This window comes from Carcharodon carcharias, chromosome 6, assembly GCF_017639515.1.
Source record: "Carcharodon carcharias isolate sCarCar2 chromosome 6, sCarCar2.pri, whole genome shotgun sequence".
Taxonomy (NCBI): domain Eukaryota; kingdom Metazoa; phylum Chordata; class Chondrichthyes; order Lamniformes; family Lamnidae; genus Carcharodon; species Carcharodon carcharias.
In genome coordinates this window covers 75,085,978-75,112,201 of record NC_054472.1, presented here as the reverse complement: position 1 = coordinate 75,112,201, position 26,224 = coordinate 75,085,978, and the positions used below count along the sequence as shown (strand labels likewise).

The window sequence follows — 26,224 nt, the reverse complement described above, 5'->3', positions numbered from 1 at the left end:
TCCGCTCATAGTGCACAACATCAGATGTGATTCCGCGAATGGACAACATTTGCTGAGTAGTCCTCAGTGTGCTAATAATTACTCTGACAACCAATTTAATATTGTCCGTCAGGCTCACAGTGTGGCACATGTACTCAAAGCTACATACATTAGTACATAGGATCCTGTTCTTTGCAGACCGAAAGAACATGTACACACATTGCGCATGTTTCAGCTAAACAAAGTAAGTGACAGCCATTCGCTAACTCATTCCTCAGGGCAATGCCTTGACCAATCAGGGTCAAGCTGCCTGGTTTAAATTTCAAACATAGCTTGGCAGTCACCATCACTGTTGCATTCTCCATGGCAATGCCTCTACCAATCAGAGGCCACTTGCAAACGAATCAGCACCCTCTACATAGAGTATAAGTTGTTATTTTCCCCTTATAATTGGTATTCTTGTGAAATGTTCTGATGAGTGCAAGATGATAAGCTTCAGCATGTCTCTTTTTTCTGCGCTATTCAATGTAAGCTGACCTCCAGTCTTCTGGCACCACACCTGTAGCCAGAGAAAATTGAAAAATTATGGTCATGGCCTCGTAATTTCTTCTCTTGGTTCCCTTAACAGCTTAGAGTACATTTTATTTGGGCTTGGGGATATAGCCACTTTCAAAGATGTTAAACCCCTTACTATTTCCTCTCACTGATAATTTCATCCAATATTTTACATTCCATCTCTTTTATTTTAGTGTCTGCATCATCCCTCTCTTTTATGAAAGCAAATGCAAAACATTCTTTAAGAAGTATACCTGCACCCTCTACCTCCACACACAAGTTACTTTTATGGTCCCTAATAGACGCGGCACTTTCTTTAGTTATCCTCTTGCTCTTTATGTATTTTAAAATATCTTTAGCTTTCCTTGATTTTACTTGCCACTTTTTTTTCATGCCTTCTCTTTGCTTTCCTAATTTCAATTCTAATTTCACCCATTCACCTTTTATTCTCCTCTAGGATTTCTGCAGTATTGACCCCTTGGTATCTGTCATAATCTTCTTCCCTTTTTTCCTTCATCCTCCTGTTTACCCCCTTGACATCCAGGGGATCCACCCTTTTTCTTTGAGGGAACATACTTGCTCTGAACCTTCCTATCTCTTCCTTGAATACCTACCACTGATGTGGCACTGATATATAAAGAATGGGAAGTTTGTTTCAAGTAAACCAAATCCTCACAACCTGTTCATTCTCGCTGTGTCTAGTTGCATGGGGTCAATGTTGCCTTGTTCCTGTCTCCTCTTTCTCCTCCTCTTCCTCCTCCACCTCTTCTTCCACTCCCTTTTCCTCCTCCTAATGTGACCTCCAGTTGGCAGGAGGTAATGGCTGTGCTCTCATAATGGCCAGGTTGTGGAAGATGCAACATGCCACCACAAACTCAGAGACCCTCTCCTACATGCACTGCAAAGACACCCTCTTGAGCAGCCTAGGTAGCAGAAGCGTTGTTTTAGAAAACCAATTGCTCGCTCCACAATGTTAGACATGGCGCCCTGACTTTCATTGTATGGCCTCTCTGCTCGTGTCGTGGGATGGTGGAAGGAGGTCATACACCAAGCGCAGATGGGGTCTTCTCAGAGGCCCGAAGACAGTGCATAGGGCACACTGTCGCTGGATGATTGTACCCTGACTGCTGCCAGAATAGCGGGCATTCATTGAGAGGAACTTCTTGGTGTGGTCCCACACCACTTGCACATTTATAGAATGGTAACCATTACAAGCCGTTGCAAAAACTGGTTTCTGCACCTCTCCATGATGACATGGGGGATCCACAGAGAAATATGCATGCACCATTGGAAATCCACTACCCTGGTGGAGTCATGGGACCTTACACCCTGTCCTTGCCTCCTGAGGGAGGAGAGGATAAAACTGCATCACCTTGTGGATATGACCTCCGTCACCTCCTGGTTGCTGTGTTGACTGAATTCCACGCTGCAAAATATTTATGTTCTCTCCTGCTTGCATCTGAAAGCTCCAGATTTGTAAAACCTTCATGACTACAGGGAGAGCTGCCCTCATTATGCTGTGAGACTCCAGGTCAGGCTGAAGAAGGTGACACAGTTCCATGATCACGAGCCACCTCAGGCATTGCTTCAGATTCATAGGAATGTAGGAATACTGCTCCTACGATACTCACGATGGGTGAGATCTTCGATGAAGAGCCTCCTTCTCCTCTCTCCTCACAAATTCCTCCCTGTCTCCTCCATTACCTCTGCTGGTTATGTTGCAGTTGAAGAGGTGCAGGAACAACTGCTCCCTTGCCTGGGTTCAGTACTCCTTTCTCCTCCTTGACTATAATCACCATGTACCAAAAAATACCTCCAACAACATTCCAGAGTGTTTCCACCAATCTCCTCCTGAGCAAAAGTGAATGGAAAACACCTCAGCTTAACTTTGTTGACTGGCTATTTAAATAATTCTGGTTCAGGGCCCACTTTACCTTCCTGCACTTGTTTTTTTTAGTGATTCACACATATGTAGACATGACCTGCATATCCTGGTGTCGCATCAGTGCTTAGGCAATGTGACGTCAAGGTGACGTCCATTCACAGCCTTCCAGAGCACGTAGCAGAGCTACCTGTGTGGGCCCTTCTGCATTTACAGATGGCAACTGGAGGCACGGCCCACACCTGTGTTAGCGGCACCATACAACCCAAATTTGCTCCCTTCTAGTTAAAAATGTAACATAAAATTTGTGTTTCTGATGAATGTCATGTTCACAATACATAAGAGAATCAAATTGAAGAAGGAAATAAGAGGGAAAAAGAGCATGTAGGAGAATAATTTAGTGGGCAACTTAAAGAGGAACCCAAAAGTTGAAAACCTGGCAGCACTGTTACATGCAACTACTTATTTAATGAGCTGCATGTATTGGTGAGAGATGTTTTGTCCTTGTGAGAGAAACGGGTGAACAATACAAGGGAGAGGGTGCACACAAGAGAAAAAATGCCCCAGCTCACCATCTTCACTGCAATGGAGGTGGCAGCGATGGACATTGTGAGGGTGGTACCACGTGAAGAAGTAAGCAATGGAAAGATTAGAATATGTTGAAGAGAGGGTGAAATAATATTGAAACCTATGGATGAAGGGGATCCTGCCCATCTGACAGCATGCCAAAGCCTCAGCTGCACTGGGAAGTCTCATTTCCATCTGCTGTCACAGGTGAGTTCTCATGATCTCCTTCTTATGTCTCTTACAGGGCCAGTTGCAGAGGGGGAACATGTCATTGCTGCTGCAGCACCACTAGGGCCATTGGATGAGAGGGAACCATCAGACTCAGCACTATTTCATCATTTAGAAGCACCCTGCACCAGCAGCATTCATATTGGTTGATCCCCGTGTGCGATTAGAAAAGGTGGCACTAGGCAAGTGAGAATGAGGAGGTGATGGAGGCAGTGGCAGCTGTGGGCAGTCCTCCTTGAAGGATGGAGGATAGACATACCCTTGCTCAGCTGGGCACAAGTGCAGGACCTGAAGAGTCGCAAGCTAGACCACTCGACTTTGATCAGCAACATGAGATGTGTGCTCACATGTCAGAGTTCCCTGAGACAGTGTGGGGTCATGGGCTGAGTACAGAGAAGTCCACCCAGCTCATGTGCTCCGTCATGGTTCAGGGCTGTGAATGCATGTGTTCCTCCTCTGAGAGTGTGATCAACATCATGGAGAGCCAACTGCAGAAGCACTCGAGTGAATGCAGGAACAGCACACTGACATGCACTGAATGTATGCAATGCACTGGCATTGACCGATCAGTGATGCAGATGGCACAGAGGCATGGAGTGGATGCCAGTTGCAGCCTCCTAGAGGTCCCTTCCAGTGATCCAAAGCACCATCAGAGGGCTCACTCAAAGTTATAAGGGTGCCACTCCTCATGGGACACCATTATCATCAACTTCCTTGGCCCCTCTGACTCAGGGTCCATCTACGCAGCAGGCCCTGTGACGCAGGCTGTTCCCGAATTGACGCCAATGCATCAGCCTCTGGAGGTGTCACTACTGACACCACCACGATGAGAATGACTGGCACTTGCGTCTCAGTCACAAGCAGATAGATGGGAGCAGGCTGCCTTCAACTCATCCAAGGCAACAGTACTGTGTAGAACCTGTCGAGAGCGAAGGCCACCGTGGCAATCACAGCACTGAGTAGTTCACTTGGCGTAATTACACTTGTGATCGTGTACATTGTAATTTTTAAATAATATTTGAAATGCTGAGCCATGATGCAGGCAAGTGAGATTACATTCTTTAATGGGAAGACATTGTGAAGGGAAGCAGTGGTCTTTGAATGGGGACTCTGAGGTTGCTGGAGAGATGTGTACTATACATTGCTGGTAAGAATGGATCTTTTCCAGGTTGTGCTTTTCATGGGGTATGTCCTCACAGGCTGATCAAAGAGTGTGCCAGAGCATCCAGTCCTGCCAGTTGAAAAGTGTTCAGGTGAAATGTGCCAGGACTAGATGTTCCTTGGCATTCACTGCATCCTGATAAGAGCTTGGACTGCTGAGCCAGCCCCAGCCACCTCCCTGTACAGCATGGGCACCATTCTGCTTCTGCACCCTCCTCCTCCACTCAGCGCCTTGATGGGATTATGCCTTTCACCTGTGGGAATCCAGAGGTGGAGGTGAAACTCATTGAGGCCCCATCTTTTTGAAATTGCACATACTGGCCAGCTTTCACAAATAGGGCATCAGAAGCCTGTGAAATGCAGTGAAGGGTTGCTGCTTGAGAGATACCACCAAGATCTGCTGCTGATCCTTTGAACAAGCCAAAGGCAAAGATGATCAGTGCCACGCAGATGGCTACCGGAAGGGGTAGGAAAGCTGTACTACGAGGCCTGAGGCCTTCCTTAAGAGGGCACAAATCTCACTGACTGTCTGCCTAAATAGGCACAGTCTTCTGCGATAAAAACAAAAAAACTGCGGATGCTGGAAATCCTTCTGCGACACTGATTCTCTGACATGTTCAGGTAACTTCTTCTTCGGTGGTACACTCAATACTGAAGCTGTGACCTCCGTTGTCTTTCTTGTCTCTTGTTCCTTGCCTTTGCACTCCTTATGCCCTCCTCAGAATGTTCTGCAGATGCTCGGTGATATCCTTCGCCCTGGCACTCCCCTAACTATGGAATCCCCTATAACTATGGCTTTTTTGGTCTTTCTCCTCCATCCCTATATAACTGAGCCACACAAGGTGCTATGATCTTGGCTGTTGCTCACTCCACAGATGAACCCTCTTCTCCATCAGTATTCAGTACCTGCTATTTTCTGCCTGTCTGATAGTCACCCAATACCACTCTGTATGCATTCACTTAAGCTGTGGAGTGACCACCTCCTAAACTTGCTAGCCACAAAATACCCATCCCTGCAGTTGGATTGAAATAACAACAGTGGTTGCTCAAGTTCCAAAACACAGAATTTGAACTCTTCCAGCTGACAACACTACCTGTACCTGTGGTTGTCTGGGACATGGGAAGTGGCTGGGAGTTCCCACATGGCACATGTCCTGCCATACCTCAATTCAATAGTAACTTTCAAAAAGGATTGGATATCTGTGATACAGTGAAACAGTACTGTATATTTTTATGATTTAATGTACTTCCTCCAAAAGTAATGAAGTGGAGCGGAGAATCAGAGGGCAGAATTTAATGGGTGGCAGGGATTCCCACCCCAGCACCCGAAGAATTGGTGGGGAACACATCACCCTGATTCCGGCTGTCCAGTAACTATTTAATGCTCCATGGACCATTAAGTGGTTAGATGCAAGGCTTCTGCCCTTCACTTGGGCTTCAGATTTCTGGGCATTGAGACCGGTTCTGGGGAAGGTGGGACCTGTACAAGCCAGATGGTCTATACCTGAATAGGACTGAGACGAATGCCCTTGAAGGGAGATTTGCTAGTATTGTTGTGGAGGGATTAAACTAGATTGGTAGGGGACTCGAACCTGAGGGCAGATTCAGATAGGACAAGTTCAGAACGGGGAGTAGGAGACAGAAAATTAGCGGGTGACTCTGAAAGACAGAAGAAGCAAAGGCTAAAAGGTTTACAGCATAGGAATTTGACAATGTTAAAAGGTATTTATTTAAATGCGAGGAGTATAGCAAACAAAGCTGATGAGCTGAGGGCACAGATAGACACATGATAGAATGATATCATTGCTATAACAGAAACTTGGCTTAAAGAGGGGCAAAAATGCAGCTCAACATCTCAGGATATAGAATTTTCAGGCAGGACATGGAGGGGGATAAAAAAGGTGGAGGTGTAGCATTATTGGTTAAAGAATCAATTACAGCCATGAGGAGAGATTATATACTAGCAGTGGGGGACCATTTTAGAGACAATGCCCACAATATAGTTAGATTTAACATCATCATGGAAAAGTTCAAAGATAGAACAGGAGTAAAAGTTCTAAATTGGGGGAAGACACATTTTACGCAGCTGAGAGGTGAACTGGCAAAAATGGACTTGTTATAGATACATGAAGGAAAATCAGTGACAGACCAGCGGAAGGCATTCAAATGCGAGATTCTACAGACACCCCACAAAGAAAAAGGGTGGTACTGCCAAATCTAGACACGACTGGTTATCTAGAAGTTTACAAGGCAAGATAAAGCAGAAAAAGAAAGCTTATGACAGTCACAAAAAACTTAATACTGAGAGCGTAGAGGAGCATAGAAAATACAGGGGCGAAGTAAAAAAGGTAATTAGGAAAGCAAAGAGGATATGAAAAAATAATGGTAGGTAAAATCAAAGAAAACCAAAAGATGTTTTACTAGTACATTAAGAGCAAGATAATAACTAAGGAAAGGGTAGGGCTGATCAGAGATGTATATGGTAACTTGTGCTCTGATCCTGAAAATGTGGGCACGGTTCTCAATGAGTACTTTGTCTCTATCCTCACTAAGGAGAGTGATGAAGTAGATATTCTAGTTAAAGAGGAGGAGTGTGAAATATTAGATACAAGGATGTACTGGAGGGACTGACATCATTGAATGTGGATAAGTCACCAGGGCCGGATGGATTGTATTCCAAGCCAGGAAGCCAGGAAGGAAAGAGTGGACACTCTGAGGATCATTTTCCAATCCTCACTAGATGCAGGTGAGGTACCAATGGAGTGGAGGCCTGCGAATGTTGTACCATTATTTAAAAAGGGCATGAGTGATAGACCAAATAATTATGGGCTGGTCAGTCTGACTTCTGTGGTGGGAAAATTATTAGAATCAATTCTGAAAGACAGGATAAACTGTCAATTAGAAAGGAACTAATCAGGGATAGTCAGCATGGATTTGTTAGGGAAAGGTCGTGTCTAACTAATTTGATCAAAATTTTTGAGCAAGTAACAAGGAGGATTGATAAGGGTAATGCAGTGGATGTTATCTCCGTGGATTTTAGTAAGGCATTTGACATGGTCCTACATAGTAGACTGATCAGAACAGTAAAAACCCATGGAATACAGGGGAAAGTGGTGAGTTAGATTCATAATTGGCTCAGTGCCAGGAAACAAAGGTTATGGATGTTTTATGGATGTTTTTGCAAGTGGACAACAGTTTCCAGTAGCTTTCCTCAGGGCTCAGTGTTGGGTCCCTTGCTGTTGTATACATGAATGATTTGGACTAAAATGTGGATGGCGTAATTGAGCAATTCACAGATGACACAAAAAAATGGCCGTGTAATTGATTGTGAAAAGGATAGCTGTTGGCCACTGAATGAAATCAATGGTTTGGTTGAGTGGGTGGAAAAGTGGCAGATGGAATTCAATCCAGAGAAGTGTGAGGTAATGCATTTGGGTACAGCAAACAAAGCTAGGGAGGATATTGGGAGGTGTGGAGGAAGTCCAAGACCTTGGTGTGTATGTTCACAGGTCCCTGAAGGTGGAAGGATAGGTGGATAAGGTTGGAAAGAAAGCATATGGAATGCTTTCCTCTAATGGACACAGTATAGAATACAAAAACAGGGGTGTAGTGATGGAACTGTACAAAGCGCTGGTTAGGTCACAGCTGGAATTTTATGTCTCGATCTGGCCGCACATTACAGGAAGGACATATTTGCTGTGGAGAGAGTACAGAGGAGATTTGCAAGAATGTTGCCAGGGCTTGAAAATTGAAGCAATGAGGAAAGATTGGATAGGCTAGGGTTGTTTTCTGTGGAACTGAAGAGGCTGAGGTTTGCCCTGATTGAGGTGTGCATGTTTATGAGGGGCCCTAGATAGAGTAGACAGCAATGCCATGTTTCCTTTGGCAGAGAGGTCAATTCCCAGGGGGCATAGATTTAAGGAAATTGATAGAAGGATTAGAGGAGTCATGAGGAAAAATGTCTTCACTCAGAGGGTGGTGGGTGTTTGGAATTCACTGCCTGGTTTGGTGGTGGAAGCAGAAACCCTCAAATCATTTAAAAGACACCTGGAGCTGCACCTGAAGTGATACAGACCAGGAGCTGGAAGGTAGGATTAAAATAGCTAGTTTTTTGTTATTTTTTTCTTTTTCTGCCAGCACAAACATAATGGGCTGAATGGTCTCTTTCTGTGCTGTAACTTTTCTATGCTTCTAAGTCCTACCTCAAAGAGCTACCAGTCAGTCAGATTGGCCAGCAGCACCATAGTTCCAGCAGCATCACCTGGAGCACTGGCCACTGCGGGGACTACAAGCAGTCCCTAGAGTCTAAGTCCAGGACCAAGTAATTACTGGGAGACTCATGGTGGGAAGGGGAGGCCTGCAGTGGTGGGCGGCAGGATGAGGGGGGGTAGCAGATGGGAATTCTTGGATTCTTGATGGAGAGGCAGGGAGAGGAGGGGGCACCCAGTGGGGAGAAGGGTAGCCTTTGGTGGAAGTTGCCCAATGTGGAAAGGGCAGCCCTTGTTCATGCCCCAAGCCCAAAAAGGTAACTTGTGCTGGGCTTCCCCCTCTCGTCCGCTCCTGACCTCCTCTCGCTGGCCTCGAAATTGAGGCCAGGCAGGAAGTAGCCCACAAGTGGTGATTAACTGGCCTCTTAAGGGCCTCAACTGGGGCAAGGATTGGTCAGCACCCTAGGCCTCACCCCTCCTCCACCCTCCCCATCCCGTAAAATTGAGGACTTATTGGGAGTGGGCGGAGCATGGCAGGAAGGCCACTCAGATAATTTAACCCCCCCCACCTGCAAACCCAAATTCTGATTATAGAATCATTGAATGACACAACACAGAAGAAGACCATTAGCCCATCATGCTTGGTAGAGCTATTCAGTTAATCTTCACTGCCCTTTCTGTTTAGCCCAGCAAATTCTTCCTACTGAAGTACTGATGCAATTTCTTTTTGAAAGTTATTGTTGAATCTGCTTCCGCCAGCCTTTCATTCCAGATCATAACAGCTAGCTGCATAAAACAAATTCTCATTGTGTCACCTGTGATTCTTTTACAAATTATCTTAAATCTGTGTCCCCTTGTTACTGACCCTTATGGAACTGGATAATTTAACTAATTTATTGGAATGAATCAGCAGAAGTAAAATCAGTGATCATTCTATTGTAACATGGTAGGGCGTTTTATACAAGCTTTGGTGCAAATTTAATTAATTAAATAAAATAGTGGCCGTTTAATTCAATTGTATCCCTGTAATGGAAGATTTTTTTAAAAATGACTGTTGCATAATATATTAGTTAAAGAAAAGATGTGGAACTTGAACCAGAGAGGATTGAGTTAAAATTTATTGATGAAATAGAAGGAACAAATGTAACATGGCTTTGCTAAATTGAATTGATTAAATAATATCAACAGGAATTATGCAATTAATTCTGAGAGGAGGATCTCGGGAAAGTAATAGAGCAGGAGAATTGCAGTGCGCTTTAAAGAAAGCATTAACCACACTTGGAGCCATGAAATAGTTGTAAGTTCTTTGAAGTATTTCTTTTGATATTTCAGGAATGGAAAAATGAATGGTTGTAAGTTTAAACATGGTAGAAAAGTATAACAGGAAATAAGTGTGGCACTTACAGGTAATGTGATCCAAGCAGAAAATCTAACTTCGAATTTTTCCCCCAAATTCCCTGGTGAAAAGTGACATATTATGCTACCTTTTAACGTGTTATTATTTAGATTGCAGAACAAACAGAGGTAATACTACAACTCCAATCAGACTTGACACAATATCAAATCAACCATCACCATTCCAATAAGGAGTATGAGACGCAGACTGCAGACATTCAATATTTACAGAAGGTCAGCTTTGCTCTAAATATCTGGATAATAATCAGATTTCTTTAAATAAAAGAAAATGGAGTGATTGTTTGTATTTTCTCTTGCCTCCTCAATGCTTTTTTTGAACTGCTAGCAATTTCTTGTAACTTGCACTCCAAATGTAATGGACAGGGAACTTTTAACCAAAGTTTGGCTTCTAACTAAAAAGTAATTACTAAACCACAGGTATATATCTGAATTTCTTGTGTTTATAACTCACCTTCCCCATTTTTCAAATAATATATAATAACTTGAAGAAGAATAACAGAGCTGATGTTATTTGTCCCACAGGAAGTCTCTACTTCCATATAAATATCACGCTAACTCTCAGCCAAGTATAAAAAACATGTTTCAGTTTGGAACTACTCCTTTTCTTTTCTCTACCTATTTCATTTACCTCTTTAAGAACATGATTCTTAGCACATTGAACTTTACCTCTTATATCTAAATCTGAGTCCAGTCCAATGTTGTGATGGAAGTCTTTCTTCCTTGTCTCTGGAAGGGCCCTAGATGAAATTAATTTGAATGGTGTAAACCTGGCCCTAAAAAGGTATGGACCCACAGCACAAAAATATTCATAATTTTGTGTAATATAGCATTAATTTGGCACAAACATGGTCCTTGCCTTCTTCTAGGCCAACCTGCCTTTGTTAAAACTCTGCAGCATCATTAAAAGGTGTTGGCACTCCATGAGCAGCCAGCAGCTCTGAATTGTTTGACCCCACATTTATGGCTAGTGGCATCCTGATGTGCTGTACCCTAGGCACAACAGAAAAATGTTTAAATTAGCTGGTCTCATATTATGCTGATATCAGCTTAAGCTGAGTGACTCAAGACAAACACCATTCTCACATCTAGGGCGGAATTTTCCATTCATGAGACTAAGTTCTGTGGCGGGTGGTTTCAGCAGCGCCCACCCCACTGGCACAAATATCGGGGACTCCTGCCTGATTCTGCGCTTGGAGGGTCATTAATTATGCCCAGGTGCGTATCGGTCCAAATCACCTGGCGGGGCAGGAGCTAAGTTGTCCGCCCGCCATCATCTGGCAGACTCAAAGATCCGGGCGCCATATTTAAAGGCCAGCCCAACACTTAGGGCAGAATTTTCCGAGCCCGCTACCAGAGGGCGTGATAGGTGGCGTGCGCAGACAATATGGCACGACCTGCTGCATGACGGAGTGAAGACAGGTTGTGATCATCCGCCCAGCTAGCCGACAGTGGGCCACGTTTACCGCCATTGGTTGGCAGGGAGCTAATTGTAATACATGAGCATATAATTAAAAGGCCATCCCGCCAGGCTCTTGGAACCTGCCGGATCGTCCATCCGCATCGGGATGTGTTTCACAACAGCACACAGGCGATGTGCACTTAGTAGCCATCACTTTGGGATGAGTGAGCAGCAACGTTCTCCACAGCTCACCTGTTGGTTACAGGCCTGAGTGGTGCCAGGGGGCAGGGGCAACTGACACTGGACCCGGAGGCGACTGCTGAGGGGGGGGGATGGTGTCGGGGGGCAAGTGCTGGCCAGCCTCGGAGGCAACTGCTGAGGCAGGGGTGGGGGGATGGTGGGGTCAAGTGCTGCCCTGCCGCTGCATCCCGCACACAGGCAATCGAGGTGGGGGGCAGGATAAGCGAAGGGAGTGGCCACGCATTAGGGACACCTGTATAAACTGACCGTGCCTCTGCAACTAAGACAGATCAGGCGCAGCCACAGTGATATAATTGCGGTCAGACCGCTAGCCTGCCCACCCGTGCAAGTAACGCAGAGACACCAAAGGGCCACCAAGTGCTCCATACCTTACCCCCTAGCCCCACCCTCCCCCACCTTCGGCACAGACTTCGAGTCCGCCACTATTTTATTGGACCACAGAGCAGTTGGACTGCAAACATTGTACAATCTCCTCAGCAACGCTGGCCATGTAGCAGACACTGCTGGAGGGGTTCACAGCTTACAAACTCAGCATCCCGGTTTGGACCAGTGTCCCCCATGTCGCAGGTTGACAGGGCAGCCATGCAGCGCACTCAACTCTGGCCATCCAAGGGGTGACCAGCCCTCTTTGGGAAGTGTTAAGGGGCGGTCGCATGGGGCCAGGAAAGGTACTCAGTGCAGCCATGATAACCACGTCTCTCTATCCTTCATGCTGTAGGAGGACCACATCAGGATCATGGATCCTGGTGACCTAGCTGTATGCCTGATGGCCTACAGAGACTGTAGAAGATGGAGGAGAGAGCGACTGAGGCACCTGGCCACACAAAGGCAAGAGCAGCAACCTCAGGAAGAAGAGGCAGCAGGAGCTCCTGCACATGCTGCACAGGAGCGACAGGGAGCCGTGGCTGGTCAGTGCCTAGCGACACTCAGAGTCTATAGACGCCACCTGCCATTCCTGCAGATGACTGAGAACCAATGTCGCCGATGACTATGTATGTCTAGGGATTTGGTGGCTCACATCTGCCACTTAATGCAGGACTTGGAGGGTATCCACTGCCAGTGGCTCCTTTCAGGGCTCCTTTCTCAATCCACCACCCACAAATGTGTCCATGAGGTAATGGATGCCATCTTCTCCATGGCACACACTTTGTACGTTTCATCCAGAACCAGGACAGCCAGGATGCAAGGGCCATTTGATTCGCCCTGATCTCGGGATTCCCACAGGTGCAGAGTGTGATTGACTGCACTCGTGGCGCTGAGGTCTCCATCGCTACACTCAGTGAACTTCATCAACCGCAAGGGCTTCCACTCACTGAACGTGCAGCTGGTAAGCAACCACCAGAAATGCACCCTGCGGGTACACGCCCAGTTTCCAGGGAGTGTGCACGACGCTTACATCCTGAGTCACTTGCAGATCCCTGCAGTCTTCCAGGGTCTATAGAGGCTGCAGGGTTTGCTCCTTGGGGACAAGGGCTACCCCCAAGATGACACCCGTGTGGCGGCCTCAGACTGCAGCAGAGTGATGCTATAATGAGGCTCATGCAGCAGTTCACAACTTGGTGGAGCAAACCATCAGGATGCTGGAGATGCGGTTCTGGTGCCTGGACCAGTCTGGTGGAGCCCTGCAATACAGTCCACAGAGGATATCATGCATTGTCGTCGTCTGCTGCGCCCTTTACAACTTGGCGCTGCAATGGGGTGAGAAACTGGCTGAGGAGGAGGTGGAGGAGCTGCACATCTCCTCCAATGAGGAGGACGCCAATGGGGTTGAGGGTGAGGGGGTCCTTGGTGGTGCCAATGACGGGGATGAAGCTCTTGCACTGCCTAGACAAGGCAGGTGCACTCAGGAGGCCCTCATAGCTGCCAGATTTGTGGAGGATGATGACGACATGCAGTGAGGTGACCCCATAGATCCTCACATCGTAGTTGTGAACATTTGACTCCAGCCTGACTTATGGCAGTGCCAATACCCTCTGTGAGAATGCTCCTATCATGGAGATGCAATGGAGGCCCTAATAGTTGCTCAATCGCAGGAGGATGATGACAACATGCAGTGAGGACACTCCATAGATCTTCACATAGCCTCTGAGAATGCCTGCCTCCTGTCTGGCCAAGGGCAGTTCGCTTGCGCTCCATGATCAGGTCCATTTCAGAGACGCAGCCATGAAACTTTAGATGCATCTGATGCTGTGTCTGCCTTCAGCACTTCAGCCCTTCCGGAGCTGGTGCACAGCATCACTGGGTGCAGATGCTGGTGTGGTGGTGGCCAACCCCACCTTAAAGATGCTGAGAGCACACAGAGAATACGAGAGAACTCTGTGGCACCCGCCCATTATATTCTATCAGCAATGACCAGCACTGCCGAGGTGTAGGCATCAGTAATATTTCCAGAGAGTGTTAGGCTGGACTAGTACTGTGGTCTGAAGGCTGCACAAAGCACAGGGGAGAGGCCCTGGACTAAGACACCTGTCTTTTATCTTGTGCAGAAAGGTTTCACATCTGAGTGACAAGAACACTGCTCATCAGAACAAGGAGCCACGGTCAGGGTGACATTCTTAGGAGTTTATTGACAATAGTGAACATTATGTACAAATGATCAACACCTGTGGGCAGGCTGTGCAACTACTTTTACCTAACTTTCCTAACCCTGCCGCTACGTCTTGATTGTCCCGAGACATCCACGGCAGAGGTGGAGGCAGCCTGCTGACTGTGACGCCCTGTCTGATGATTTTGGTGGGCTTCATCTGGGGGGGCCAAGACTGGAGGCCCCAGCCTGCTTTCGGGGTCCTCCTGTGTGGCACTGACACCCTTCATCGGCCTGTGAAGCTGGATATGTGAAGGTCACAGGAAGAGGGGATTCAGATGATCCAGTCACTCCCAGAGTCACCTGGGTGGATGGGTCTGGAGTGTGCACCTGCTGATCCTCCTCCTTATGGGGGAGTGGGGGAGGATCCCTGGCTGACTCCGTGAGTAGAAGGGGTAGCTGGAGTGAGATCAAGCTGCCCAGCACCTTTCTTGCGTACATACTGTTGGAGGCTAAATATGGCATCAGGGGCAGAGTTAAGCCCGCGCAGCAGTGCAGGAGTGACATCTTGGACCGAAGTCTCCATGGTGGCCGCCATGCTGCCAGTGTTGACCTCGGTGTGTTGCAATGCCAGCGCTATCACCTCAGCCTGAAGAGGGAAGGACTCCTTCATCATACCTTGCAATCTGAGGACTAGAGAGGATATCCCTTCCTGATGTTCCCTAGCTTGCCTTTGCAGCTGCAGCAACTGTGACATGACCAAGTCCAGAGGCTCGTCATCTGACTCGGACTCAACAAGTTTCTGGCCTCCAGCAGTCCTCCGAGTGCCGGCGGCCTCGGAAGCCCAGACTCCGCTTGCTGTGGATCAGAAAGTGCGATCTGCTCACCAGATTGTAATCCCGAGGCTACTCTAAAGCTAGCTCCCACCAAGGTGTGTGTCTCTGCGCTGGCGGAGGGTGTGGGTGAGCACTGTGACCAGACTTCAGAGAGGATGCCTCAAGATTCCTCTTCAGAGGTTTCTTTGTGGCTTGATTGGAGGTCCTGGGTCATGGACTGCATGGCTATTTGGCGGACGTGCTTGTGAAAGAGGACAAAACATGATGGATGTTGTACTGCTGGATCCTCACTTTGTAGAGCAGCGCTGACCTCACCATCAGCACAGGACCTTCCCGGTCATTGCCAGCCAGTTGGTTGGCTGTGTTTTCAAATTCATTCAGAACTTTGATCTCCGGCATCCCTCCACCTGTCTGTGACCTTTGCCTCCTGTTGTGAGCCAGTTTGTCCTGCATGCTATAGAGATGGGGAGAGTGTTTCAGGACACCTGCCGGGCCAGATGATAAGTATGCCTGGCCTGTGTAGGTGGTGACTGGTCCCGTGGATGGGATGAGGACAATGACGGTGTGTGTGAAAGAGTGAATGGTGGTGTTCCTTTCACTGGCAGTGAGTCAGGGTCCTGTGGATGTGTGATGGGCTTGTGACTGAGTGTTGGAAGTGATGAAAAGAGTGACTTACCCTGGAGGAATGGAGGTGATCATTTTGCAGCGTTGGGTGGCTGTCCTCCTCTGCAGGGCATTTACTCTGTCTACTGCTACCACCGCCTTCCAAGCCGGTTTGGTGACTTTGCTGCTCATCCCGCAGCCAGAGCGCGGGTAGAGCACATCCCATTGGGCTTCCACGGCATCCAGCAGTCGCTCGAGGGACCCATCTTTGAAGCATGGGGCTACAGTCTTTTTTCCTTTGCTGGCCATGTCTCCTGAGCAGCGGTGGTGAGCTAATGGCGATGAGCGATTTGCTGGTGGCTGCCTTTTAAAGATGGCAGCAGACGTGACGCAACAGCAGGGTGATGGTGGGCAGGCAAATGAGAGCCCACCCGCCATAGAAACGGCATGCTTTGCAGGAGTGAATAAATAATGAGGTAGGCTTGGGGCGATGCAACGTGAAAGCCTCCATTTTTGTCAGCGGGTAGGACTCCATTTTACTCACCCGCTACTGCATTTAGTGCAATTCTGGGAAAATTCCGCCCATAATCTCACACTCCCCAGCCCACCAGAGTTGCCTGGCAGCCTGAAGAAGCTGAAAGCCTCAAGAAGAAGGCAGCACCCCGCTTCACCCATCAGGCCTTGATGAGAGGGGTGCAGGTGCACAGGCAGGGGCTCTATCCCAAATATGACTGCAGGAAGCACAGCAGACCTGGTAGGCTGTCAGGGAGCAGATCAGCACAGCTGGCAATCGCGCCTGAAATGCCATCCAGTGCAGGAAGAGGATGAATGATCTTATCTGCTCCGCCAGGGTAAGTCAACCTTCAACTCCGCCCAATATCAAACTCTCATCATAGCATCATGCACTCAAATGGCTACTCCCCTCAGGGATCTGAAGCAGCCATTAGTGGGCGACACATATCAACACATTCTCTCACTGAGACTTTCACATCACCACCATTCCATCTATCATGTTGCTGACACTCCATCCTCTGGCTCTTCTGGGGACAGCTCACCACACACAGGGAACATGCATCTCCCCCAACCTCTGCTCCATCCCTTCTCATCACATGTCTTTCTTTCTTCTTCATACAGGCCAAGCTGGTGCACAACAGGCACGAGGAAGCACAGGCCTGGGGAGGGAAGGCCGACATCATTGCCCTCAGTGAGGAGGCTGCAGCCAAGCTTTCTAGGGAGGACAGGGATTGACCCTTTAGGGAAATGGAGATTGGCCTCTCCCAGCAACCTAGGCAAGATCACAGCTCCATCACGTCATCAAATCCTGACATTCCTAATGAGTCACATGCAGTCTTATCTAGCTCATGCTCATTAACTGAAACTTTATTTTCCAAGCACTAGCAGATCGAGGCCCCCAAGCCAGTGCAGCAATAGTGTGACCCCACAGACTACATCTGAAGAGTAAGTTCTGAAATAACTATCATGGCGCTCACACATATATTCCATCAATTCTAAGACACACACGTCGGCGAGGCACAGCTGTAGATTATGCTCAGGCTCACTTTTTGGGGAACACCTCACTGACACATCCCTGCAGCAGTCAGAGGCAGGAACAGCCGAGGTCTCCAGCACTCGGAGGGCTCCTGGAGACCAGCCACCCGCTTAGTCCGAGTCAAATGATGAGCCTCTGGAAGCTGCCGCCAAGTCAATGCTGGAGATGCACTGGCAGGTGGCAGAACATCAGGCAGAGATTCAAGAGTCACTCAGCAGACTATAGCAAATAATGGAGGAGTCCGTCCGCTTTCTCTCTGATGTCGTGTCTATGACATACGAGCGTCTCGAGGTCACCATGGAAAGGTGTTATGACACAGCAGATGGTCTATGCCAGGTGGACCAAATCCAAGGGAAACCCAATTACGCTATCACACCATTTTTTCAGTTTGTATTTATTTCGAGGTGTGTGCACTGAATTCAGAAGTAATAAGCCCACCAAGACTTTTAGAGATTTAAAAAACTAAATTAAAATATTTATTAACAGAATAAATTATTTCAAGCCCATACGTAAGACGACAAATTACTATCATAATAACTCCTAAAATTCCTAATTAACCTGACTCCCAGTTACACCCTCTTTAAGGCAACAGTCTAAAAATAGACTTTTGGATTTTAAACAGATCCAGCAAATGAACACAATATCCTGGACAGTGGAATTCCAAATGACTTTTCTCTACCTTCAGTTTTGGTGGACAGTAGACTTATACATTAATACTGGAGGCTTCATTAAGGCTATTTCACATACTTTTTTAGATCTCACCATGCCTTCTCCTAATACATAGCCTCATTCTCCTTTATATATGTTTCTCTCTTAATATGTAAATTTTATTGTTTCATATGACTTTGAAACTGTATCGTTCTCACAACATAAAAACTTACATGTTGCTACAATTTATTGTCACTAACTTTGGGAAAAATTAGCCTTGCTTATCTGGCTGATTTGTAAACAGACCAAAATGCCTTTGAAATCCAAATCTCCCTTCATTTATCTAAAAATGAAAATCCCCTTCACACCTTACATGCTAAGCCAGCACCCAACTTGACTCTTTAGCATGTTAAGCACCTAGCTTCTTTTGATGATTCAAAGCTTGCAGTCTACTTGAATTCAAATGTAATTAAATCACACATCGACAGACCTAACTATACTTAGCCCCATAAACCTACTTTACATAAACCAGAAAAATATTATGAAAATTATTATGCTTTCATGACAGATGGCTGGCAACCACCATGGAGATCTTGGTCTAGCAGGTCTTGCTGGATTTGCGCTTGGCCCTACACTCCATGGTCACGCACCCTAGTGGGCACCATCAAGATGTAGGTGACATGGGGATAAGGCACCTTGAGCTCCTTTCAGATGCTCCTTCTTCTTCAGGAGTCAGAGCGGTGCCCTTGGGCACCCACAGGGAGAATGAGCATCAGCGGACACCCAGGGGGCTTCCTCTCAGGACCCCCTGCCTGTGACCCCATCCACTCCAGCTTCTCAGGCTGCCAAGGGCGCTTCTGCCCCACATGAATAATGTAAGCTTGTATCCATAACTGGTTTTATATCATTACTAGTCTACTAATTAAACATTTGAAATATTTGTTAAGAAATGCGAATGCCCGTAGTCAGCTATAAATTTATTTTTAAATAGCATGTACTCATTCTCATATATTACAGTACTTTAACAGAAATTAAATACTTTGGATAGATTTTTGAAGGATGGCCAGTATGCCATGTTTATTTTTATATTTTATTTTGTGGTTACCAGGAACTTGAAGCAGTAAAAAATGTTTGCAATGAAAACATCAGTAAAGTTGGAGAATATGAGCAAACCATATTCGATCTCAGGACAGAGATAGCAAAATCTTCTGATCAACGAGAGAACTATGTACTTGAAGTGGAAAAACTTGAAGAAATTTTGCAAACCCTTCAACTAAATGTAGCAGCTTCCGAACATAAACACAATCTAGAGGTTATACAACTGCAGCAGCAGATTACCCAGCTTGAAAATGATCTTACAGATTCCCAGAAAGCTTGTAATCAGAAGGATCAGGTTTGTTGCATATTTGTTTAAGAAAATTGTTAAGGTGCTTTGAGCAAATTTCCTAATGGAGTCTACCAATTGTCAACATAACTTAGGTGAAGGTTCAGCGCATGGTTTATCTATATCGTCCTTCTCCTAATCTACTGATGTTACAGTGGCTGGTCAGGAAAGCCTCCAAAGAAATTCCCAGTTGCTATGATTTTTCGAAGACTCACATAAATGAAATACAGCAATATAATTTGATAAACAATATTACTATGCTGCATTTAAAAGTTATGATTATTTAAGTTGATGTACACATGGATAATCAAGCCAATTTAGTTGAGTGCATCAGATCAAAGTATTGGCATTTAGTTTTTCACGGGCAGAGTTTTCCCATTGGTGTGTAGAGGCAGGACCCGCACGTCGATGTGTAAAATGATACGCGGTGATGTAAGGCGAGCATCCCAACGTCACCGTGCGCCATCACGATATTTTGTTGAGAAGGCACGCAATGATATCCGATGCGCGCCTGCTGTTAATTAATGGGCCACTTGAGGCGCCAATTGATGGTGATTTTTCGGCGCCCGTGCAATTTTTGGGTCAGAGCACAGGTGCAACAGGCAGGTGGGTAGGACGCCTTTGTATAAACTTCATCCACTTGTGGGATAAGAGGGCTCAGTGGGGTCACGAGTGTGCTCTGTGAAATATTGATTTTTCAAAATTAATGATACTTGCCAGTGTGATCTGCAGTACTTCAAAATGCATACCAGCTACTTGGACTGGACTCACAACCTTCAAGTTAGCACTCTGCAGTGAAGAATCATTTTTGGGCCTGCAAGTTTCAGGAAGCTTTCCCTTAGCCTGGGAATGGAAGTTGAACTCTCTCTGGAGGCAACTCCTCTTAGGAGGAAGGGAAGGCTAGAAGGAGGAGGAGGCCAAGAGTACACATTCAGCCTCCACGGGAGAAACCTTTGGGAAGACAGGCGCAGACACAAGGGGCGCAGGGCCAAGAGGTAATCCAAAGCAGATGGGGCCGTAGAAGAGGCCACTATCCTGCTGCCAGGGTATACAGGTGGCAAAGCAGCTACCTCAATATGTCTGAGGTGCAGTGCCGAAGGAAGCTCCGTCTCTGAAGGGAGACAGTCAACTATACCTGTCAGATGATTGGGCCTGAGATCTCCACGAATTGTGTGGGTGGACACCCCATGCCACTGGCTCCAAAGGTCACAGTTGCCCACAGCCTCTATGCCTCTGGCTCCTTCTAGGAGTCAGTTGGTCATCGGTGGTGCCTCCCAATTAGCTGTCCACACTTGTGTCAAGCAGGTTACAGACGCTCTGTTCAGACATGCATTGACCTGCATTCACTACCGTTAGGACCAGGCAAGCCAGGCACAGCAAGCCAGAGGCTTTGCAGCCATTGCTGGCTTCCCCTGCGTCCAGAGTGCAATAGACTGCACACATGTGGCCATCAAGGCGCCGGCAGGTGAGTCCGGTGCCTTTGTCAACAGGAAGGGCTTCCACTCCATGAACGTGCAGATAGTGTGTGATCACAGGATGCTGATTCTACAAGTCTCTGCAAGGTACCCAGGCAGCTCTCATGACACCTACATCCTCAGACACACCCAGGTGCTGGGGCTCTTCCGTGCTCCAGCCCGGCTGGATGGATGGCTGCTGGGTGATAGAAGGTGACTCATGACGCCTCTCCGCCATCCAAGAAAAGAAGCTGAGCAGCACTACAATAGGAGCCACGCCTCCACAAGGGCTGTGGTGGAGAGAGCCATCGGTCTTCCAAGATGCGCTTCCGATGCCAGTACCGCTCAGGGGGTGTACTCCAGTACCCCCCAGGTCGTGTGTCGCTGATAGTGGTTGCATGCTGAGCTCTCCACAATCTTGTGCTGGAAAGGGGGGACACTGTGGATGATGAAGACATCGAAACAGTGGCTGCGGCTGCGTACAATGAGTCCATCAGTGGTTCCGAGGATGAGCACAAACAGGGAAATGCTGAGGGGGTAGATGCTGACCCAGGCATACTCCAGGGAGGCAGGACACCCGGAAGGTTTTAATACAATGAACCTTCAGCTAGCACACCACATATGGACAAGCCTGGGCTGCAGGCTCTATACTCGATACCTGAGTGAAAAATCTGCCTGATTAGGAACATTAACTAAGGGCCTTGTTAATAAAGCTGAATGTCCCACAAATCACTCACAACATTATTGGTAACCATCCACCTGCACAATAATGGACTCATTGTGTGCAGCTGCAGCCACTGTTTCGATGTCTTCATCGTCCACAGCGCCCCCCCCTTTCCAGCACAAGATTGTGGAGAGCGCAGCATGCAACGACTATCAGCGACACACGATCTGGGGGGTATTGGAGTGCACCCCCTGAGCGATACTGGCATCGGAAGCGCATCTTGGAAGACCGATGGCTCTCTCCACCACAGCCCTTGTGGAGGTGTGGCTCCTATTGTACCACTGCTCAGCCATGGTGACATGTCTGAATTTAATATTATAACAAAAGGAACTTTAGAAAATAAAATGTCAACGGTGTGAAAAATCACACCAACTCATAAAGACCTCATTGTGGGCCAACACAAAAGCAACAGTGATAAACCTGTGGTGTGCCTCAGGTGCCTTATGTTTATGTTTTCGGTTGCTACGTCTTGATGCTGCCCTCTCGATGAGAGTTGCATCTGAGACAGCCTGCTCATTCTGCTGTCCTGTTGGCCTCAATGACTTGGCAGCCATTCTCTGGCCAGTGGAGCCTGTGCTGGCCCCGCCTGGGATGGAGCTGCCAGTTCCACAGCTGACATCTCCCCAGTCGTCGCAGTCTCCTCGGATGCAATGGTCACTGACAGAGAGGCAGAGGAGCTGCTGCCCACATCCGGAGCGCCCTGAGAGGAGCCTGCAGAGATGACAGGCAGCTGCTGTGCTGACGTGAGGTCGCTTCAGACCTCCCTGTTCACCGTGGATGGATGGGCACCGAACTGGGAAACTTGGTGCCCAGACCATCTCCCCCACTGGCACTAACTAGCTGAGGTCAATGACAATGTGAGGGCTTGCTGGTCCGAGCGCAGCCCCAGGAAGCCCTGATTGGTCTCCTGGAGGAGCTTCTCCATGGATGACCATAAGACCATAAGATACAGGAGCAGAAACCAGGCCAGTCGGCCCACCAAGTCCACATCCCCACTCAATCATGGCTGTTAAGTTGTTCAACCCCATTCTCTTGCCTTCTCCCCGTAACCTTTGATCCCCTTACCAATCAAGAACTTATCAATCTCAGTCTTAAATACACTCAATGACCTGGCCTCCACAGTCTTCTGTGGCAATGAATTCCATAGGTTCACCACTCTCTGGCTAAAGAAGTTTCTCCTCATCTCTGTTCTGAAAGGTCTTCCCTTTACTCTGAGGCTGTGCCCTTGGGTCCTAGTCTCTCCTACTAATGAAAACATCTTCCCCACATCCTCTCTATCCAGGCCTTTCAGTATTCTGTAAGTTTCAATCAGATCCCCCCTCATCCTTCTAAACTCCATATATGTTCCTCATATGTTAAGCCTTTCATTCCTGGGATCGTTCTCGTGAACCTCCTCTGGACCCTCTCCAGGGCCAGCAGAGCCTTCCTGAGATACGGGCCCAAAATTGCTCACAATATTCTAAATGTGGTCTGACCAGAGCCTTATAAAGCCTCAGCAGCACATCCCTGCTTATATATTCTAGTCCTCTCGAAATAAATGCCAACATTGCATTTGCCTTCCTAACTACTGACTCAACCTGCAAGTTAACCTTAAGAGAATCCTGGACTAGGACTCCCAACTCCCTTTGCACTCCAGATTTCTGAACTCTCTCCCCATTTAGAAAATAGTCTATGCCTTTATTTTTCCTACCAAAGTGCATGACCTCACACTTCCCCATGTTATATTCCATCTGCCACTTCTTTGCCCATTCTCCTAACCTGTCCAAATCCTTCTACAGCCTCCCCGCCTGCTCAATACTACCTGTCCATCCACCTATTTTTGTATCATCTGCAAACTTAGCCAGGATGCCCTCAGTTCCTTCATCTGGATCATTAATGTATGAAGTGAAAAGTTGTAGTCCCAACACTGACCCCTGCGGAACTCCACCAGTCACCGGCCGCCATCCTGAGAAGGACCCCCTTATCCCCACTCTCTGCCTCCTGCCAGACAGCCAATCTTCTATCCATGCTAGTACCTTGCCTCTAACACCATGGGCTCTTATCTTACTGAACAGCCTCCTGTGCGGCACCTTGTCAAAGGCCTTCTGGAAGTCCAAGTAGATAATATCCATTGGCTCTCCTTTGTCTAACCTACTCGTTACCTCCTCAAAGAATTCTAACAGATTGTCAGGCATGACCTCCCCTTGATGAAACCATGCTGACTTTGCCCTATTTTATCATGCACTTCCAAGTACTCTGAAATCTCATCCTTAATAATGGACTCTAAAATCTTACCAACGACCGAGGTCAGGCTAATCGGCCTGTAATTTCCTGTCTTTTGCCTCACTCCCTTCTTAAACAGGGGCGTTACATTACCGATTTTCCAGTCCTCTGGGACCCTCCCTGACTGAAGTGATTCCTGAAAGATCACCACTAATGCCTCCACTATCTCTTCAGCTATCTCCTTCAGAACTCTGGAGTGTAATCCATCTGGCCCAGGTGATTTATCCACCTTCAGACCTTTCAGTTATCATAGCACCTTCTCCTTGGTAATGGCCACCATACTCACCTCTGCTCCCCGACTCTCTTGAACTTTGGGGATGTTACTCGTGTCTTCCACCATGAAGATGACGCAAGGTACCTATTCAGTTCCTCCACCATTTCTTTGTTCCCCACTACTACTTCTCCAGCGTCATCTTCCAGCAGCCCAATGTCCACCTTTGCCTCTCTCTTATCCTTTATATATCTAAAAAAAACTCTTGCAGTCTTCTTTTATATTTCTGGCTAGTTTACCCTCATATTTAATATTCTCCCTCCTTATTTCTTTTTTAGTTGTCCTCTGTTGGTCTTGGTAGGCTTCCCAATCCCCTGGTTTCCCACTGCTCTTCGCCGCATGGTGCTTGACCATGAGACTCATTGCATCAGCGATGGTCCGCATAGAGTCCTCCAGCACGGACTCCAAGCCAAGCATAGCCTCGTGTATCTCTACCAGATGCTCCCACACAACCTGCCGCATTTCCTGCGTTTGCTGCATTGTGGACAACTCCAGAGGCACATCATCAGCCACCGACTGAGCATGTGCCTGGTCCCCTGCAGTCGTCCGACTGTTGGTGCCATGGACACTCTCTGTTTCTGCCAGCTCCTCCAGCGACTGTGAAGTGCCCTCACCACTGTGCCGCAGGACACTAGCCGATGTTCTAATTTCTACCGAAGTGCTAGTATCAGTGCTGATGCCTGCCTGGCAGAGATGGTGTGATGCTGGTGAGTCCGAAATTTCAGGGCTCTCAGGTGTCAGAGGTGGCCCCTGCTGCCCCTCCTCTCAGCACTGCTCCACTGATGCTGAAAGGAAGAACAATGACGTTGGATCAGTAAACGTGGAGACAATGTCAGTTTGGATCCCTGTCCCCCGAATCATTATGTGCTCATTCTTCCATAAGTTATGTTCAAGCCATGTTACTAACTTCAATTACTGAACATTCAGCACTGCCATGGCTGTTGGGAGAACAATGGTGACCTCACGGCTGGGCAAATATACCTGCCTGTAGCATCCCAGCCTCACTGACACTGGTGGGCCTGGGCGCATGGCACCTCTCCAGATTTAGGGCCTCCTGCTCTCCTGCCAACTGGGACGGCCCTTCGCCATTCTTCAGCCGCTCGGTTGCATTTTGTGCATTCTTCTCCTGAAAAGAAGAAAAGAGCATTGATTAGTGCTACTTGTACCTGGATTCTCTTTGTGGACGGCCCACCCAAACCAGAGTGGGACATTGCAGGGCTGTAGTGCCTCCTCACCCTGCTGCTGCCGAACACTCACACAAAGACCCTGGGCCTGTCTCCGTCCTCCCCCTTGGATAAATGCTGTCTGCATCACTTTTGGCACCACACGATATAACCTTCCATAGCAAGAAGGCACAAGCAAATGAAGCGCAGAGGAGAGCAGATTGATCGGTGCCACACCACCTTGAAGCTCCCCTCCCAGCATGTCACCACCCTGACTTTGACATGTCCTGGAGTTCCAGCTCTGAGCTTAGGCGCAGCTCCTCTAGGTTGCCCCCAAAACAGTAATGTGGGTCTCAGTGTACCACATGCTGCAGGTGCAAAACCTATTTCTTCACCACCCTTTCAAGGTGACCTCAGCATGGGCAATATCTGCTGGCCCAGCGAAGGACACGTGCTGTCAATGATTCAATGCAGTCACTACACTCAGACTTGGGGGGTGCGGGGGGGATGCCAGGAGGGAAAGCCTATCTTCTGGATTAAGTGACCAATGCTAACATGGTCCTCACCCTGCCAGAGTGCAACAGGTCATTGAAGCGCTTGCGACACTGGATCCAGTTGTGTCGCACAACATGGTGGCAGCTCATCACCTCTGCCACCTCCTCCCAGGCACATTTAGTCATGGAGGGGGGCCTCCCCCTCCCATCCTGGGGTACGAGAACCTCCCGCTGTGCTGCCACCTCCTCACGGAGGGTATCAAGGCAATCGTCAGAAAAACAAGGGACACAGTGCCCCCCTGCCCTACCCTCCTGCCTGGCCTGCTCACCAGCAGTGCTCTGGGGAGCACTTCCACTGGCCATAATTCACAGCTTTTAAAAGACTGCCGCAGCTTTTTAAAACAGGCCACTGTGTCGCCATTGGACCCGGTGGTCATTGCAGTCCCACCACCGCCTGACCCCTCCCGCTGTCCTTGGGAGCTGTGTTCCGCGCTGGGCGGGCCTTAATTAGCCCGCCTGCATAAAATGGCGCCGTGCACCCGATCGCGGGCAGCAATCGGGTCCACACCCGCCCAACAGGCAGAAAATTCTGTCCCACATGTTTTTCAAGATATCATTTTATCATTTACTCAAACTGTGGCCACTTAACCATATTT

General features: G+C 47.8%; 1 protein-coding gene across 1 annotated transcript in view; it reads left to right on the top strand.

Moving 5' to 3' along the window:
* Positions 1–26,224, top strand: part of LOC121278803 (polyamine-modulated factor 1-binding protein 1-like) — a 357,653-nt gene that overhangs the window by 62,763 nt on the left and 268,666 nt on the right. The window contains exons 5-6 of the mRNA XM_041189256.1: positions 10,087–10,209; positions 18,925–19,209. Of these exons, the coding sequence (XP_041045190.1) occupies positions 10,087–10,209; positions 18,925–19,209 (408 nt within the window). The remainder of the gene's footprint in view (positions 1–10,086; positions 10,210–18,924; positions 19,210–26,224) is intronic.